The sequence below is a fragment of the Ambystoma mexicanum genome, chromosome 1q, assembly GCF_040938575.1.
Source record: "Ambystoma mexicanum isolate Mex_15411 chromosome 1q, UKY_AmexF1_1, whole genome shotgun sequence".
In the NCBI taxonomy this organism is placed as follows: domain Eukaryota; kingdom Metazoa; phylum Chordata; class Amphibia; order Caudata; family Ambystomatidae; genus Ambystoma; species Ambystoma mexicanum.
Window position 1 is genome coordinate 1107004136 of NC_090922.1, and position 17063 is coordinate 1107021198.

The following is a 17063-nucleotide window of genomic DNA, read 5'->3' on the forward strand; positions in this document are numbered from 1 at the left end:
TCAGTAGTGAGAGACCTGCTTTGGATCGAAATGGCGGAAGCTGGCATCCCGGGATTTTTTTATCCACTGGATTGCCATGCTTCACAATTTTACAGCATATAAAGTAAGAATTACTAAAGAGGGTGCAACAACTAGGCCAATAAGAACATTCATAGGCTTGAAACAAGGGTGTAACCTAGCCACAACCTTTTTGGACCTGTACTTAAGCGACTTAAAGAAATTGTGGCATAGCATGGGAATGAATCCAATGAGGATGGGAGCGTTGCGAATGCACTGGTTAGCATTTGCTGACGAGATCATTCTACCCCAGCGGGCCTACAAGCTAAACTTGACATGTTTGAGAAGTATGCCTATGCTCACAACCTAACCCAACTAGAACGAGTATGATTAGATTTAACGCAGGGAGGAAGTTGAAGACCTACAAATGGAAGATTGGAGGTGAGGTAATTCTCCAAATGTCAGAAATAACATACTTGGGCTACTATCTGAGCAGCAATTCTTCTGTCCAACTGTGGAAATAAAGACTTTACCAGAAAGTGCGCACCCACCAGCCGCTCTGCTAAAACTGATCTTTGCAGAATATTGTCGATTCTCTAACTCCCCTGCGAGATCTTCTAATAATGAAAGTTCAGGCAGTGTTAATATACTCCTTAGATATGTGTTTGATCGGCTTAAGCCAAGTACTTGATACGTTACATGGGTGTTTAATAAAAGGAGCTTTGCACATAGCACTCTCTATTCCAAACTGCGTTATTCGCCACAAACTTGGCCTTGTCTCACTTTCATGCAGGGCTCTGGTGTTCTATGACAAACTACGCACACATTTTGAATCCTCCTAACAACTTGGTCTACAAAGATCTACAGCAGGTAATGGAGTCGAAAGGTATTGACTCGCTCAAAAAAAAGTATGCAAAAGATACTGGTAGCTCTTTCTGTAACCAATGATGATCTTTACTATCGGCCAGCTTTTGTTTAGAAAAAATTGTTTGAGGTGGATTGGTTATCTACTGTCGACCAGTTTAAGAACTATAGTACTTTATCTGAGTAAGCAAAATTCACGCTCAGAAGACTGCCGTGCTGCTCTTACTTGATTGTTTCCTTGCAGGTATACACAAATGTATTTTATACGTTTTAAATTCAATCCGTTTCGTACACATGAGTGCTGTAAGCATTGGGAAAGCACTTTGACAAACTCACAACAGGTAAAATGCAGATTTCCAACCTGCTCCGAACCCATGGAAACTCTCAAGAACTTGGTGTTAAAATGCCCTCAATTTAGAACACACCGTACAAATCTTAACATTTATCAATCCAGATTCTGTTGATTGCCTAGAATTCCTGTGGGAAAGAATGATGGGGAATCACAACCCACTAAATTTCGCTCTGGTAGGTCTTCTAAGGGTCATTGAGGTCAATCTGGCGTTATCTACATAAATATGTATCAACCAAAGAACTGCTATGAACATGTCGACCTTAAGTGTATATATGTATCATATATTTTAAACTCTAATGTGGATCAATTGAAAGTTTTATATGGATTTATTTATTTAAAAAAAATAGACAATATATTGTATTGTGATAATGGTGAATAATTTAGAAATTACTGATTTAAAATGTATATTTTTATTGAATGTGAAAAGTTTACTTGTAAACTATAACACATTAAATATTATTAAATAAATATTAGTATATGTTGACCCTGGCACACCCATTGTATGCATTGTAGAAGTCTTCTATCGCTTTGATATAAGCACACTTGATATATAACAATAACTGCACTTTCCTAGTGCAAATATGCACTGCCATTATAGATTACAAGGAACAATCATTTGTTAACTTTTTTAAATTCCTGTATGATGAATGATTTTTTAATGAATGAATATTGATATAAACATTTGTCACTTTTTTGTAAAGGTTTTTATTAACCACTCACAAATAAAAATAAAAATATATTCACCAACTTTATTGACTTTGTAAAGTGATTCCAAAGTGTGCTTGACTGTTACAAACTATTTTTTTTTTTAAAGAATGCTTAATTAAAACGAATGTGTTTAATATGTATAACTGAAAACTTGAGAGTGTAAGTGTTACTTGGTTACTTGTATTGACTTATTTCATCTGTACAGCTCACATTTACCACTCTTGATATAGGCCTGGCTGCTCAGTCACACTACCAACTTGTGTAGTACATACCTATACCAAAAGGTGGGTTACCCAATACCAAGCAGATAAGTCTTGTGTAGTCTCACCCAATGTGACTGCACCAATTCCTACCTAACAGTAACATAGCGTGGCTGCCACTGAGGCAACAGTATTCAGCTACTAGCATAACATGGCACAACACCGCACCTTGTTTACTACTGAGTAAATGCATGCAAGATGGCTGCATACAAAGTGTCACTGTATTGCAGTGTGTTTTAGGGGCATTACGGCCCAGGAACGTTTGATTTTTAGAACTGAAAAGGAAACGTGCACCTGTTAACAAATTAATTGCACATTGAAACATTTACTTAGTGCTAGAAGTGGCCTTCTGATTGCATCACATAGTTTGCCCTCCACATTGGCTGTATCGGCTTTCATTGATTTAGGTTTATGTATGCAAAAAGGTAAAGGAAATGGGATGTTTATGTAACGGTTTTATTATTACATTTTGAAAGGCTGTGGACTTCATATTATAGGTGCCTTTTGTTTTCCAATACAATTGCTGGGAATGGGATGTTATTGAACATATTTTGTGCGCCTGTTCTTGTTTTCTTACATGCATGATAATAGATTGTAAGTGTTTTCTCTTTTAGGTTACCATCAGCTATGCCATACCCCAAATATTGATTCCAATGTGATTGACTCTGATGAAAAATGGTTATGCCGGCAGTGTGTGTTCGCAACAACTACAAAGGTAAGAAACTCGAGACAAAGAAAAACACATATTGAGCCCTTTGTGCTTGTCTATTCTTTGAGTTACAACATAAGGTTTTCAAATAAAATATTTCGCAATCAGTTTCTGATCTAATGTGGAGTTGGTGGTTTGTCTTGGCATTCCAATTTAGAGTGTACCAGACTTCTAGAAACTAATAACCGTTTCCTCTTGTGTTGAAATATTGAATAAAATGCTTTCGGAGCAGAGATGCATTTCTCCAGCTGTACCATTCAAGCTTTATTAGTGGTTTTATGCGCAACTGCATATTGAGATTGTGGTTGGGAGTTCTAAAGTGTAAACTAATTAAATGCTTATGCTCTAATGGGTCTTTTACAAAAACTTAACCAGCTATCCAACCCTGGAATGACTTCCTGTACCAATTGGGCGAACACTAGTGTACTTCTCGGTCCTCACTGACATCCATGCATGTTGTCACTTCCTTTCCTCAAAAAGGTGTGAAAATCCTGGTGTCTGAGACAATGTGTTGTGTTGTCAATAAGAACAATTTCAAGCAATCCCCACCGCCCTTGCTGGGACAATAAACAACTTATCAGTGCATGGGTGTCAGCTGAGTGGTAGTGATGGTCAAAAAGACAGTAAACAGTAAGGATTAATGATTTACACTGGTGATTCACATTCTGTTTAACATTACCTTCACTTTAAAATGAATCCAGAGATGTTGAGATGGATTTTCATGATCAGCCCTGTGGACAGATTCTGAGAGGCCACCCTATTCTGATTAATGGGTACAAATTCGGTCTAGCCAAACTCGTATCTGGGTAGTGACTGATGGCAAGCTTAGTCTTAGGAGGTTGTGCGAGTGCTGAAGGGTTCGTTAAGTACACAGTGTTGATGGATTTCTAGACTCTGCCTTGATGGACAGATTTTGGGAGGCCATCCCAGTTAGGGTTAGCTAAAACCCAATAACGGAAGCTGTGGAGAACAAGGCTTAGTCTCAGGAGAGTGTTGGAGGAGTCAGGGACCCTCAATGAGTCCAGACAGGATAGTAAACAATAATTCTATTTAGACTGTTATAAAAATACAGTAATTTATTTAGGACCTTAAAACACACTGAAAAATGACTAGTATGTAGTACTAACATACAATACTCAACAATGCAAATCTATACAATCGGCATTATGTTCACATAATGGATCTCCTCAAATAACTTAATCCAGAAACGCAGGTAAGTAATGTACATGCAATAGAAGGAATGGAACCGATCACCAGTACAGTATCCTAACTTTAGTAGTCCAAACTCTAAAATGACTTGGACCTTGTGCCCAAATGTCAGTGTCCAACACAAAATGTTTCTCACAGAGACCCTTAAAAGGAATGCAATGGGCTTGTGATGATTAGTTTCAAATTAATTAAAAGTTCAATAACAATTTAAGGATAGCTAAGTTCTCTCCTTTCTTCCAGTCCCAAGGCTAACCCAGGGAGGGGTAGGATACCTGACCCAGATTTGCAGACCAAAGTGGAATGGAGGTGTAATGGGAGACAAAGGGACTTGTTCCCAATGTATCCTATGCAGCACATGCACAGGTATGCTTACTTACCCCAATTCAGTTTTTCCCAGATGTCATGATGGATCGTATGGTGGTTGCTGGGGGCTCACTCATTCTTCCACCCTTTTTGCCATTGAGGGGTGTCCTCTGGTTTCAGGTTTGAGGATTCTTCTGGTCGGGTGCAACTGCAAGATGCAATCCCTGTCTGAAATGAAATGCAGAATCCAACGATGTAGACCTCTTCAGGACATTTAACCGAATGGCATGCTCCAGCATCCATCAACATTTGCAGGTGACAGGCATACTTCCAGTCGTGGTCACAGATGCTGCTCCAGGACAGGTTCACCTGACGAGAGCTGGAAATAGGGGAGAAGGTAACTTGCTGGCGACCATCAAATTTACAGGCTTGAACATGGAACCCAGACGGTTCTGGCGAGGTAACCCAAAAGAGTTGACCAGTCCAGGTACACTTCCGAAGGCTCTGATGGGCTGAATCCTCATGACTAGTTTGTCCCATTAGTGCAAGGGCCTAATCACTGCTCAGGGTCTTTGGAGATCCAGCAAAGGTGCAGGGCTTCACCGGGTCGGACACTGAAGGGGAGGCTGGGCTGCTGTACGAGTCGTATTCCTGTCATCAAGTTGCTTCTCTTCGAGGAATTCTTGGCTCCAACGTAGATCTGAAGACTAGCTGTGGAAGTCCTGCTCTTATCCAAGATCTGAGTAAGAGGCAAGTTCAAACCCACCAATGGTAAGGATCTGCAAAATCATGAATCGGGGGGGGGGGGGGGAACTACTGGTTTCAAAACAACCCCGGAAGCAGATTTTATGGCATCAGATTTTATGGCATCAGTGATGTGTATTGGGGCTAGACAGTCCCAACTTCCTACCTGGGCTGCACACCCCCCAACCCCTTCCCCCCAACCCCTTCCCCCCAACCTAACAATCACACTCCCTTTCCTGGGCGAGTGCGTGACCTGACAAAGCAGGAAGATGGCCAAACTACAATAAGGCCAAAGAACAAGTGAACATTTTCCCAGCACAGCAATTTTGGGGCACTAGCCACCTTTAGTAGCCATATAAGGTAAATGCAGCTGTGCACACCATAAATATTTTTTTATTTTTTTATTGATATAGTTGAAAAATCAACTTTTTAATACTTTTGTAAAATAAAAGGAAAAATATAAAACAAGAAAATAAACATTTATACATCCATAAAAGAAATCACGATTTTACGCACATAAAATCCAAAAGAGAAATACAAACTTATAACACATTATTTCAAATCTGATCAAAAAAACTAAAAATGATGCTTTTAGTCAAACATTAAAAACATTACATTTACTATCTCATATATTCGTTTGTTTCTCTGAAGTTTTCCTTTAACTTTAGAGCCTTCATATAATTCAGAATTGCTATTCTTATAGTTAATTGAGTATTGAAAATCCGATGCCAAAAAAGTTCCGCAGTTAGAGGCATATATGTGTCAAAATGTCTCGAAGTGCTCTATTCTCATATGTAATAACATAGGGCATTCTGCAACTAAATGATATAAAGTTTCAGAAATACTTGGAACTTTGCAGAAACGGAAATCCTCTTTTTTTAGATATGATGTTCCATTTGGCCAGGATATTTCTTGTAAGCCACCAGTTCATTCTAAATCTTAGAAAAGAGTTTCTCGCTTCAGCTCCAGGGAATTTTAACAGATAGCTCTCAGTTGTCCTCATTTTTTTTATAGTTGACTTATGTGATATTAAATGTTTAGTCTTTTGACATTGTTCATAAGTATTTATCCAGTCCCAAATCATGATTTTTTGCTTAGCTCTATTGGGATTTGTAATCAATGCTTCCTCTGACACCTCAGTTTTCATCAAAAATTGTTTGACTTGACAACGCCATGTACTCATTACTTTGTGGTCACTTGTTCTCATATAGCTAGACAGAACATACAATAGAGTCCTCTTGGACCATTATACATTTGCGATATACATTGCATAATTTCCACATATACATACAATTCAAAGAGGATAATCCTAATTCATATCTCAACAAGCACATCTGCGTAGCCTTTGGAACATGCAAGACCTTTTTCCAAAATTGTCCTTCCAATCTTACCCAAGCCAGCTCGTTTTTCCACGATCTAGTCTCCGCACCGTAGAGAACCACCTGCACTACTTTCTGACAATAAAACATAATGATTGGTTTAATAGAAAAGGAACAACATTTCGAGTTAATAAAGGAGGCCTGTGAGAGAGGTGCTGATTTTCTTTTTCAATTCATCCCAATAGGGAATATCAGCCTTAGATGTATTAACATTCATCCCCAAATATTTGTACTGGGTCACGTTTTCTAAAGGTTCAGTCATTAATGACCACGAGAAACGAGCTTCTTTGGTTTTCCTATTGGGTACATTCTTCAATGTTTTAGTTTTTAAGACATTTATGACCAAATCATTTTGTTTGACATATTCCCCCAATTGGTCGAGTAATTTTTGTAAATCTCTCGCTGTTTTAGCAAGGAGAACCAGATCATCTGCGTAAAACATCCACGGGATGGCATATTTCCCAAGCCGAGGAGCATCAGACATAACCCTCCTAAAGTCCTGCACTACATCTGCTATGAAGTAGTTAAAGAGGGTTGATGCCAAGAGACACCCGTGTTTTAGTCCCTTATGCGTATTGAATGATCTCAATAAGGAACCATCCATAGTCAAACGAATTTGTATTGATGTTTCCATATGGAATTGAATTATCCAATGTAATAAATACTCTGGACATGCATTATTAGCCAATTTATTGAAAAGTAGTTTTCTTGAGACGGAATCGAAAGCAGTTTAGAAATCGATAAAAGCCATATAGACTGCTTGATTAAACTGCAACTCATGCTGTTTGATGGCATTCAGCACTTTTAGATTAACAGAGTATCAAGACCCGCGGTGAATCCGTTTGAAAAGGGTCATTTATTCCTCCCTGCTTAGACCATTTGTTAAATCTCTCAGTATCAAGCGGGCAAGGATTTTCCCTGGTGCATCAAGAAGTGCAATAGGTCTGTAGTTTTTTGGGATTCAGCCTATCCCCTTTTTTTATAAATGGGGACAATTATTGACTTCTGCCAAGAAGATGGAATTCTTTTGCTGATAATTGTTTGATTGAAAACCACGCCCAAGATGGCAGCCCACGCCTTCAGGTTTTCCTTTAGCATTGCATTAGAGAGACCGTCTGGTCCAGGGGCCCCTTGACTTACTCAATTTTTTAATATATATTTCAATGTCCACATTGTCGAAATTTAGATCTTCTTTCCCATACTAACCCAACTCAGGTTTTCTTGCCGGGATATGGGTTTCAGCATACAGGGAGGTGTAGTATTGCACCCATACTTCCTCGAACTAAATTAATTTGTTTTATAGATTGCTTACCTCTATAAGTAGATTCAATCAGACCCCATACTAAAGCGGAATTCTTTGAAGCTATTGAATGAAGCATGGAAAGTGCATCCTGCATTCTTTGCTTTTCGCTGCTTCATCCAATTTCTGTATCTAATCTTGCATTTAGATATCATATATGCTTTATTAATAGGATTCAGTTGATTAATATGTCGCACCTCCCTTCTAAGGTCGGCTTTTTTTGTTCTGACCTCTTCGTCGTGTACATGTACGTGAGATCTCTGAGCATTATCAGAAATCCGAGCAGGTTTTTTTGAACAGCTGGAGCGTTCCTACATAGTCTCCTTGAACATACTGTAAATCTGGTTTTAAAATATCTTTCAGATATGACGCAGCTGCAAGTAGTTCATTGAGATTTGCAGGTGTCCATTTGAAACGATTACCATTTGTAGAAACTCCTAGTTTTGGCGTATATTTCAACCTAGATTTCGGATGAGTTTCGATAGGCAAGGACCAAGTAAAATGAAGCAAATTATGGTCACTTTTAGTTTGGTGTAACACTTTAAATTTCAATTTTTATTCAGGTTTACAAAACAGTATTTAAATGTTCCCAACCCCCCCCCCCCCCCCCCCCCCCCCAACCCCGTGTCCAAACCAAGTCTGTTGTTCCGGGAGACTCTTAACGTACTCTCCCTCTCTTCGGATGCGATGCAGCTAGTGCCCGTAACTCCGATAGGCCTAAAGCCGCCTTGCCCCGGGTACCGGGCATCCCTGTCCTTTGTAGCACAGCTCAGTCTGATTCGCTCCGTTGAGTCCGAGTTCCCCACCCAGGATTCAATGGACCTCCCATCCCCAGGATTGTTGTACTCCGTACCAGTTCGTGAGGAATGAGCCAGTGTCATTGTTCACCATGAGTCAGTTTGTCCATCACAAACATGTTTTTTACCTTTTTCATCCAATCTTCCTTGGAAGGGGGCTCCAAGCTTTTCCATTTTTGTGCGAGGGCTACTCTACCCGCCCGCAACATTGTCTCCCACATCCTTGGGTATTGGTGTACTTCTGTTTCCTCCGGGGGGGAGGCCCAGTAGCATAGTCAGGGGATTTAGAGGTAGGAGTTCCTCTATCACTTCCGCCATCCAGTTCCTCACTAACCCCCAGTACACTTGAGCCTTTGGACAGTGCCACCACATATGGCTTCTGGAGCATGCTTGACCACATCCCCTCGGGCACAACATCTTAGATAATTTCACTGGGTCCCTATGCCACCCCTCCAGTACCTTGAAGTTGTGTTCCATATCGGCAGTGAATAGGTTCCCATGGAAGGCAATTTTGAATATTCTGGATCAGGAGTCCTCTGAAATCTCTTCTCCCACCAGATCATTCCAGAGCTTGTGAAAGTTTCTCCTTCCCTGGAGGTCGTACGTGTTGAGGATTTTATACATGCAAGATACCGCCTCCTTCCTAGAGGTCGCCGTATCTGAGCTTCTCAAAAGGAGTTAACGGTCTACTCAGATTGGTACCCCATGACTGGTCACATAGAATGCCCTTTAGGCGGAGGTACTCAAAGATGGATAGGGATCCCTGGCCGAGCGCGTCCCTTAGTTCCTCATAAGACAGGAATTCACCCTCCCTGAACATCTGCCCCGCCCACTCCAATCCCTTATCTGACCAGGCTTGGGAAGACCTAAACCCTTTACTACCCAGATTGAGGGGGTGGCCCCAGAGGGAGGTCTTCGGGGACAGCCAGGTAAGGCCTTCCTTCCAAATGTCCCAGAGAACCCCCAGGGTCGGGTGGGTTTTCAAATGACTCTGGATTGTTCTTCGTGGAGCCCACAAAAGGTTGCAGACCTTCAGGGGGTGAGTGTCCATATCCTCCAGGTACGACCAGTACGTCCCCATTCCTTCCTTCATGTGTTCCAAGAGTACCCGCAGCTGGGCGGCACGGAAATACAGGCGGAAGTCCGGCAACCCAAATCCTCCCTCCTACCTTGGTAGTGTCAGCGTGGCCTTCCTGGTCCTCGGGGGTTTTCCCCTGCCATATGAAGTCCTGGATAGCGTTCCGTAGAACCCTGAAAACCTGCTCTGGGACGTTGGTTGGAAGGGCTGTAAAAAGGTATGAGAGCCGTGGCAATACGTTCATTTTAACCGCTGTCATCCTGCCATACCAAGAGAGGATCATCCCACTCCACCTCCGATCTGATGTGATCCCTGTTATGGGGTCGTAGTTCGCAGTGGCCAGTTTAGTTAGGTCCCATGTGAGGAGAACCCCCAGGTATCGTATTCCCTATTTCAATCCTGTGAAGCCTGTCTAAGGGGTCTAGCTCCGGGTCCCGGGGTCTCCGATTTCGAGGCGTTGACTTTCAGGCCAGAGAAGCGTCCAAACTCAGTCACCAGGTCCAGCAGGAGGAGCTAGGGTCTACCAGGTAGACCAGAATGTCATCTGCAAATAGGGAGAGTTTAAATTCCACCTCCACCCTGCTGATCCCCTTAATTCCTGGATGTGATCTGATCGCTATGGCCAAGGCTTCTATCGTGAGGACGTATATCAGAGGGGATAGGGGGCACCCCTGTCTTGCCCCTTGAGAGAGGGGGAAGGCATCGGTCAACTCCCCATTCACTTGTACCCTTGCCGTGGGAGCTCTGTAAAGGGCCGTTACCCAGCTCATAATGTGGGCCTTGAAACCCATCTTCCTCAGGAGGATATCCATATACCGCCATTCGACCCTGTCGAACGCGTTCTCTGAATCTAAGGAGAGGACACTTGCGTTAAGCTCCGACTGTTGCGCGAAGTGGAATAGGTCTATGGTCTTATGTATTCCCTCCATCCGCCTCCCCACCACCTTGGCCAGAATCTTAATGTCGATATTTAGCAATGATATGGGGCAGTAAGATGCACACTCTGCGGGGTCCCTCCCCTCCTTAGGTAACACCGCGATGATGGCCCCCATCATGGATTCGGGGAGTTTCCCCCTCTGGCACGGAGTTGAAAACCCTCACTAAGTAGGGGATTAAGGAGGATCACAATCTTCCGTAAAAATAAACGGAAAACCCGTCATCCCCGGGGGAGGTTCCAACTTTCATCCCGCCTATCTCCTTGTCCACCTCTTCCTCGGTCACTGGCCCCTCCAGACCCTCGGACATCTCCCTAGACAAAGTAGGGAGTTGGATTGAGTTCAAGAAATCTTCTATCGGTGCAGTTCCCCCGTCATATTCGGAGGGAACTCATATCATGAGACCCTGTATTGTCTCATAATATCGGCGAAAGGCCTCTCCAATATGGGAAGACTCGCAACCCAGAGTTCCCTGGACGTCCCTCACTTGCCTCACCATTCTGCTCCTCTGGACCTCGCTCAGCTTCCAGGCCAGGATCCTGTCCGCTTTGTCCCCTTTTTCATAATACCTTTGCTTGACCATCTGAAGACTTCTCTCCGTTTTGTGGAGATTTCCTTTAGCTGGAGCCTGTAATCCTCCAGGGCGGCCACACGGTCGCGCTCCGGCTCCCGGTCTGGGGAGCCCCCCGGCTGGAGTCGGGTGATTATTTTTTAAAATTTTTTATTTTTTTGTAAAAAACATTTTTTTTTCTTCCCGCAGGGTCTTCTCCTGTGCCTCTCTCACCCTTTTTACCAATGCACCCTTTTGGATAAGAACACCCCGTAGAGTCGCCTTAAAGGCATCCCAGAGCATGTGTGCCCACTTCCCCATTGTCATTTAGCTCAAAGAATTCTGTTATGGCGTCAGCAATTTCTTGGGCGTGAACCTCGTCCTTTAATAAGGCATCGTTGCATTTCCAACGGCCTCTGCGTTCTTTACGCCATCACCCCACCATATCATGGTCCAACCAGGTTTCGGGATCGACCCTGTAGCCTGCAACATACGGGCGAAGGGTTTCGTCCACCAAAATATAATCTATCCTTGAAAACGAGGCATGGATGGCCGAGTAGTATGAAAAAGAGGGGATTCCTGTTCTGGGGGACGGAATTGAGTCTACCAGGCCCAGCTCTTCATTCACCCTCCGGAAGGTTCGCGCCATGGACTCATCCGCGGGTCTGGGTCTCTGGGGGCCCACCCGCTTCCTGTCCAAAGCTGGGTCCAGCACCATGTTGAAATCTCCCCCTACCACCAACATGCCCCGTACAAATAGCTTAAGCTTCTCCTTTTACCTCCTCCCAGAATTGGGCCTGGCCATCATTCGGACCATACACCATTGCCAGGGTCAGGGGGATCCTTGTAAGGTGCCCCTCACCAATATAAAAGGGCCCTCGGGGTCCTGCAGGGTGGCTTCGCTAATGAAGCAGACACCCCTGGCGACCAGGATAGCCACCCCTCTTTTCTTCCCCTTGTGGGATGCATGGAAAACCTCCCCTATGCCCCCCTCTCATTTTGGGTCCCTTCCCCCGCGCCCAGTGTCTCTTGTAAAAACAGCAGGTGCAACTTTGCCCTCCTGAATTCTCGGCAAACCAGGGGCCTCTTGGTGGGGGTGTTCAAGCCCTGCATATTCAGGGTGCCCACTCCCAGGGCCGGTTGGCAATCAGCCATAATCTAGGTCGGCAGATCTGTTGGGCACCTCCTTAGCATCACTATTCCCTTTTCGCTCCCTCAGTCTCACTGTTTGGACATTATTTGGACCTTCCCTCAACTCTTCCCCAAACCCCTTCCCAACCAGAAACCCCCAACTAACTTCGTCAGCCCCTCCCCGGCGTCCAGCCAATTAGTTCCGCCATTCCTGGCATTAGGCCGGACCACCAGACTGCCCTTCCCGACCGGGCACTCAAGTCACCCCGATCCTCAGTCCTGAGTCATTGCGCTCCCCCCTCCCTCACAGACGGTGGGGTGTTTAGCTTCCTGTATTTTCTCGAGCCGGTTTTCCTCCTCCTGGACCCAGGACGGTCCGAGGTCCCCTCCCCGATCGCTGCCGGGCCCACGGGCCTCTTCTGGGGGTAGGCTCCGTCACATAATCCTGAATGGCCCCTTTTATATCCTCTTCTGTGATTAACGATGTCCGTTGGCCCATGTATTCGAAGGTCAAGGAGAATGGGTACCCCCATCTGTAGCGCACCCCTTTATCCTTCAACAGTTGCGTGAGGGGGCGGCACATTCTCCGCTTCGCCAAGGTGTAGGCAGAGAGGTCTTGAAATATTGAGATATCTGCGTTATTGTAGGAAATCACCCCCGCTTTCCTTGCCTCCTCCAGGACCTTTGCCTTGTCTGTATAATAGTGAAATTGCGCGAGGATCGAGCGGGGGCCCCTACCGCCCGCTCTGTGCACACGATCAAATGTCAGCTCCGTGGTCATCTCTTCAGCGAAAAGGAGGGTGATTATGTCTCGCACCACACGGGTTAAGTCTCTCTCCGTTTCCCCCTCCACCTCGGGAACCCCAAAAAATCTAATATTGTTCCTCCTTTACCTATTTTCGTAGTCGTCCATTTGTCTGGCTCTTTCCTTGTCCCTCTTTTCCAGGGCCGCCAGCCGCATATCCATTTGCACCACCTGCGTAGCTGAGTTCGACTGATTGGTCTCCACCTGCAAGAGCCAGCCCTCGACCTTGTCCACCTTTTTGTCCATTTTTTCCAGTTTCTGCGCAATGTCTGATCGCATATCCCGGATCTCCTGGAGTATGGATGCAAATCCCCTCTCCATAGCTGCTGAGGAATGCGTTGGGGTTTCCGAATGGGCCATGCTCCCGTGGTTTATAGGATCCTCGTTGTTGGCACCAGCCCCCTCGCAGCGAAAGGTTTGCAGGGTCTCCCGCCAGTTCATACGGGCATTTCACCTACCTGTTTCGTTGTCCACCACTGGCTCAGGGCCGAAGGGAATGCCCCCCGGGGCCAAGTGGCAGGAGCCGGAGTAAGACCCGCAGATGGGCCCGCACGGCGGGGGGGGGGCCCTCAGGCGGGCACACGCCCCACCAGGACCTTGTGGGAGGGGCTCACACCCGGGTCTATCTCCTTGTCCTGTTAAATCCTGGGGGACTGCATGCGGGCACACGCCCTGTGAACTAATGCAGAGGCCTCCACCTACCAGAAGTGAGCTCCAGATGATTCTGTTGGTGTGGCAGCGTTGCTCCTCAGTTTCTCAGGTGGAGGGGTCGTGGGGTGGAAGCCCTCCGGGTCTTCGACCTTTGTCGCCGTCATCTGTCTCTTCCTCGGGCACAGGCCCGTGGGCTTTTCAGAGAGGTGAGGGGTGCCACCCTCTCTCCCCAGGCGTCGCCTCGCCTCCAGCCCGCCGCGCCACACCGGCCCAGGGTGGGCCTCCCACGGCACCCGCCGCGGCCGCTCAGGGTACGGGGGTCGCTGGGCTGCTCTGGATTCCCCTCCACTGGGCGGCGGGGTCCACCCCAGGCTCGTCCCACCGCCACCAGTTCTCCTCACGGGGGGGGGGGGGTTTGTGGGACATGCGCCCAGGCTCTACCGCTACGGGAGCCCCATCCGCGGTGCTTCTGTCCGCTCACGAGCCTGTCCTCGTCCTGCTTCGGGACCGATGTCCCAGGTCTCCGTGTCTTCCCGCGGTGGAGGGCAACGCCCATGCTTGTGGGTCCGCGGCCGAGGGGGATCACCCTTCCAGGCCCTTCCTTCGCTCCGTCACTTTGGGTCGTGAAGCCCGTTCTCCGGGTTCCCGTTGCCCCCAAAGTCCGCTCTTTCGAGCAAAGGAGGTGCAGGGGGGGGGGGGGTCCAGAAGCCGATCCGGCACTGCGTTGCCGCCAGTGGGGTGTGGGGGGGGGGTCTCAATCCCGTTCAACAGCCCGAGTACGGTGGGAGAGCAGCGCTTAGGCTGCCATCACCTGCGCGCCCCCTGGTGGCCTCCACTGGTGTAACACTTTAAAGGAAGATACCATAGAAAAAAGTTCACTATTAGTATATATGAAATCAATAGTTGAAGTAGCATTTCCTTGCTGCCATGTGGCCTTTGGGGGCACGTCACCCTCTACTGAACCATTTAGCATATTAAAACCCCTTTCTTTCATCAAGGATTTCCAATTTTCTTTAGTTTCTCTTAATTTGTCCCCCCTTTACGTTCATGCAATCCATATTTACACCAATGGATCTTTATCAATCATGTTTAAGCAGTTAGTCAAGTCCTTGAAGCAATTATCTAGAATGTCTATATGATTCCAATACAGGCAAGCAATGATGTAATCGTTGGAGGTAATTCGAACCATCTGGATATAACTGTTAGGGGAAGCCCATGCTTCGGCCTTCCAACCATAATTTATTTTTATGGCAGTAAGAAGACCAGCCTTAGGGCGACATCGAACAAGTTTGATTGCTGGTTCCAAAATAACCTAATGGTTCTCCCAGACCGGTGTAGAAGTTGGCCATACTTCTTGAAGCAAAATTGTCATACACACCCAAGATAGACATTGAAGATGAAGTGAGATGCGTATGGCCTCTGGTAGCTAAGTGAAAGTCTATTCTACTTTCATTACATAACAGCTAACATTCATTTGACACTCTATTATGCGCTGTGCTCATTACCACCTGCTGTGCAATATTTTATCGTCAGTGGGTCTGACGATTTGTCACCTAATCGTACTTTTCCGCTTACACCATTGTTAAAGCTTGAAGGGTATATATTAGCTACATTCATGGGAAAGTTATTATCCGCATTTGGTGTTACAGTGGGATTATGCAGCAGAAAGCCTAAATGAAATATTTTGTCTCTTGCCTGCCAGATTGTACATTTAATTGGTGAAGACATCCATATTTTCACAACGGTTCTGTCCTGATTATTAATAAACTCTATTTGAGCCATGTCATCAGATTTAAATCCTTGTAAAATAGGAATAGACGGAAAGATGTTTAATACAGAGGATCGATTTAGATCATATAGGCCATACTCACCACCTCGACATTGTAAGATTAAACTCACATGTGTGAGATCATTACATTTATTATGCCTATTTCTCGGTGCAACTTTTACTTTTTTTTGCTTCTGTGTCAGTATCGTATTTGCATTGGTAGTCTCAGTTTTTGGTCTATCATAGATATTTCTCAGGAAGGCTGTCATTTCTTGAGCCTTAGATGTATGTCTCACAGACCGATTTGAATCCACTTCAGAAGATCTATCTATGATTGCCTTAGAGTTCTGTGTGTTTCGTGAGAAGAAGACGCCCATTGACTTCATAATCTCCCCGTGTCAGTCTTCTAAAGTTAGAAAAGGGCCGTTTTGCGGTGGGTTTCCAAGGTCATTTCTCTGATCTTTTATACGAGACAGATGCGCAGGAGGGAAAGATCTGTGTCCACATTAAGCTCATGATTGGACACTTCAGTCACTAAATTATCAAGAGGTTCATATCTCGGTACATTACTCAGAGTTACTATTACCGCCTGTTACCAATTTGATAGGCAGTTGGTTAACTTTATTCCTATTGATAGCAGTGTATTTTCTAATAATTGCTGCACCTTTTTCTTGACATCTTTTGTCAGGTAGAGACAATAGTTTTATAAATTGTCGAATTTTTATTCTTAGGCATTTTTGTTAACTTCTGATTCTTTGTTTTTTTCATCTCAGGTTGCGGATTGACTATTTGTTTTTTTTCCCTTTTTTTAGTAACACTAAATATGTTGCAAGTTTCAGTGTCCGTAGAGGGAAGAGTGACACTCATTTACCTTTTTGACGTTTTTTTTTCCTATTGGAGTTTTTTCTCATCCTTCACTTCTTTTTGATCGATTATTTCAATTGCACTCATGTCATGCATCACACATCCAGAGCAATTTTTTTTCCCCTTTTCACTCATATTGCTCACATTTACTTCCTGCAGCATCTCGGCATTATCTGTCATTTTCGCAGCCACATCAATATCACTTAATGGAAAGGTGTTGCATTTTAACTGTGTATTTGAGATTTCGGATGCGGCAAAGAGACCGCATTTCTGCTTTCCAACAGCTCTTTCAGTAAAAAGTTTTGATGTAATAGCCTTGCATCTAAGGTTTCATGCAGCTTGGCTAAAGTATACAAGGCCGTATTCATAGCCTGTAAGGTTAGTTCACTGGAGATAGAACATGCAGGTTTTTGGGGGCATTGGGAATCATCCTTGCGGGGTTCAATGCGCTGAGGGGAATGTTGCGTAAAAGAAATTGACAAAATGGAGGAATCCTGAGAGCATTCTATGAACATCACAGGGGATTGTGAGAGATGGTCAACATCATCAGTACAAGGTTGTACTATGACATCGTCCGTTGGTAAAGCAATACCCACTGATGGGTCTTCAAATGATTCTCCATTTTCATTTTTTTCCTCATGCACATTATTTTCGGGGGA

General features: G+C 44.9%; 1 protein-coding gene across 14 annotated transcripts in view; it reads left to right on the forward strand.

The window, feature by feature from the left end:
• MTF2 (metal response element binding transcription factor 2) overlaps positions 1-17063 on the forward strand; it is a 1089527-nt gene that overhangs the window by 255653 nt on the left and 816811 nt on the right. For all 14 annotated transcript variants that reach the window (XM_069641820.1, XM_069641817.1, XM_069641821.1 and 11 more), the window contains one exon: positions 2796-2896. In XM_069641820.1, coding sequence (XP_069497921.1) covers positions 2796-2896 — 101 coding nt within the window. The remainder of the gene's footprint in view (positions 1-2795; positions 2897-17063) is intronic.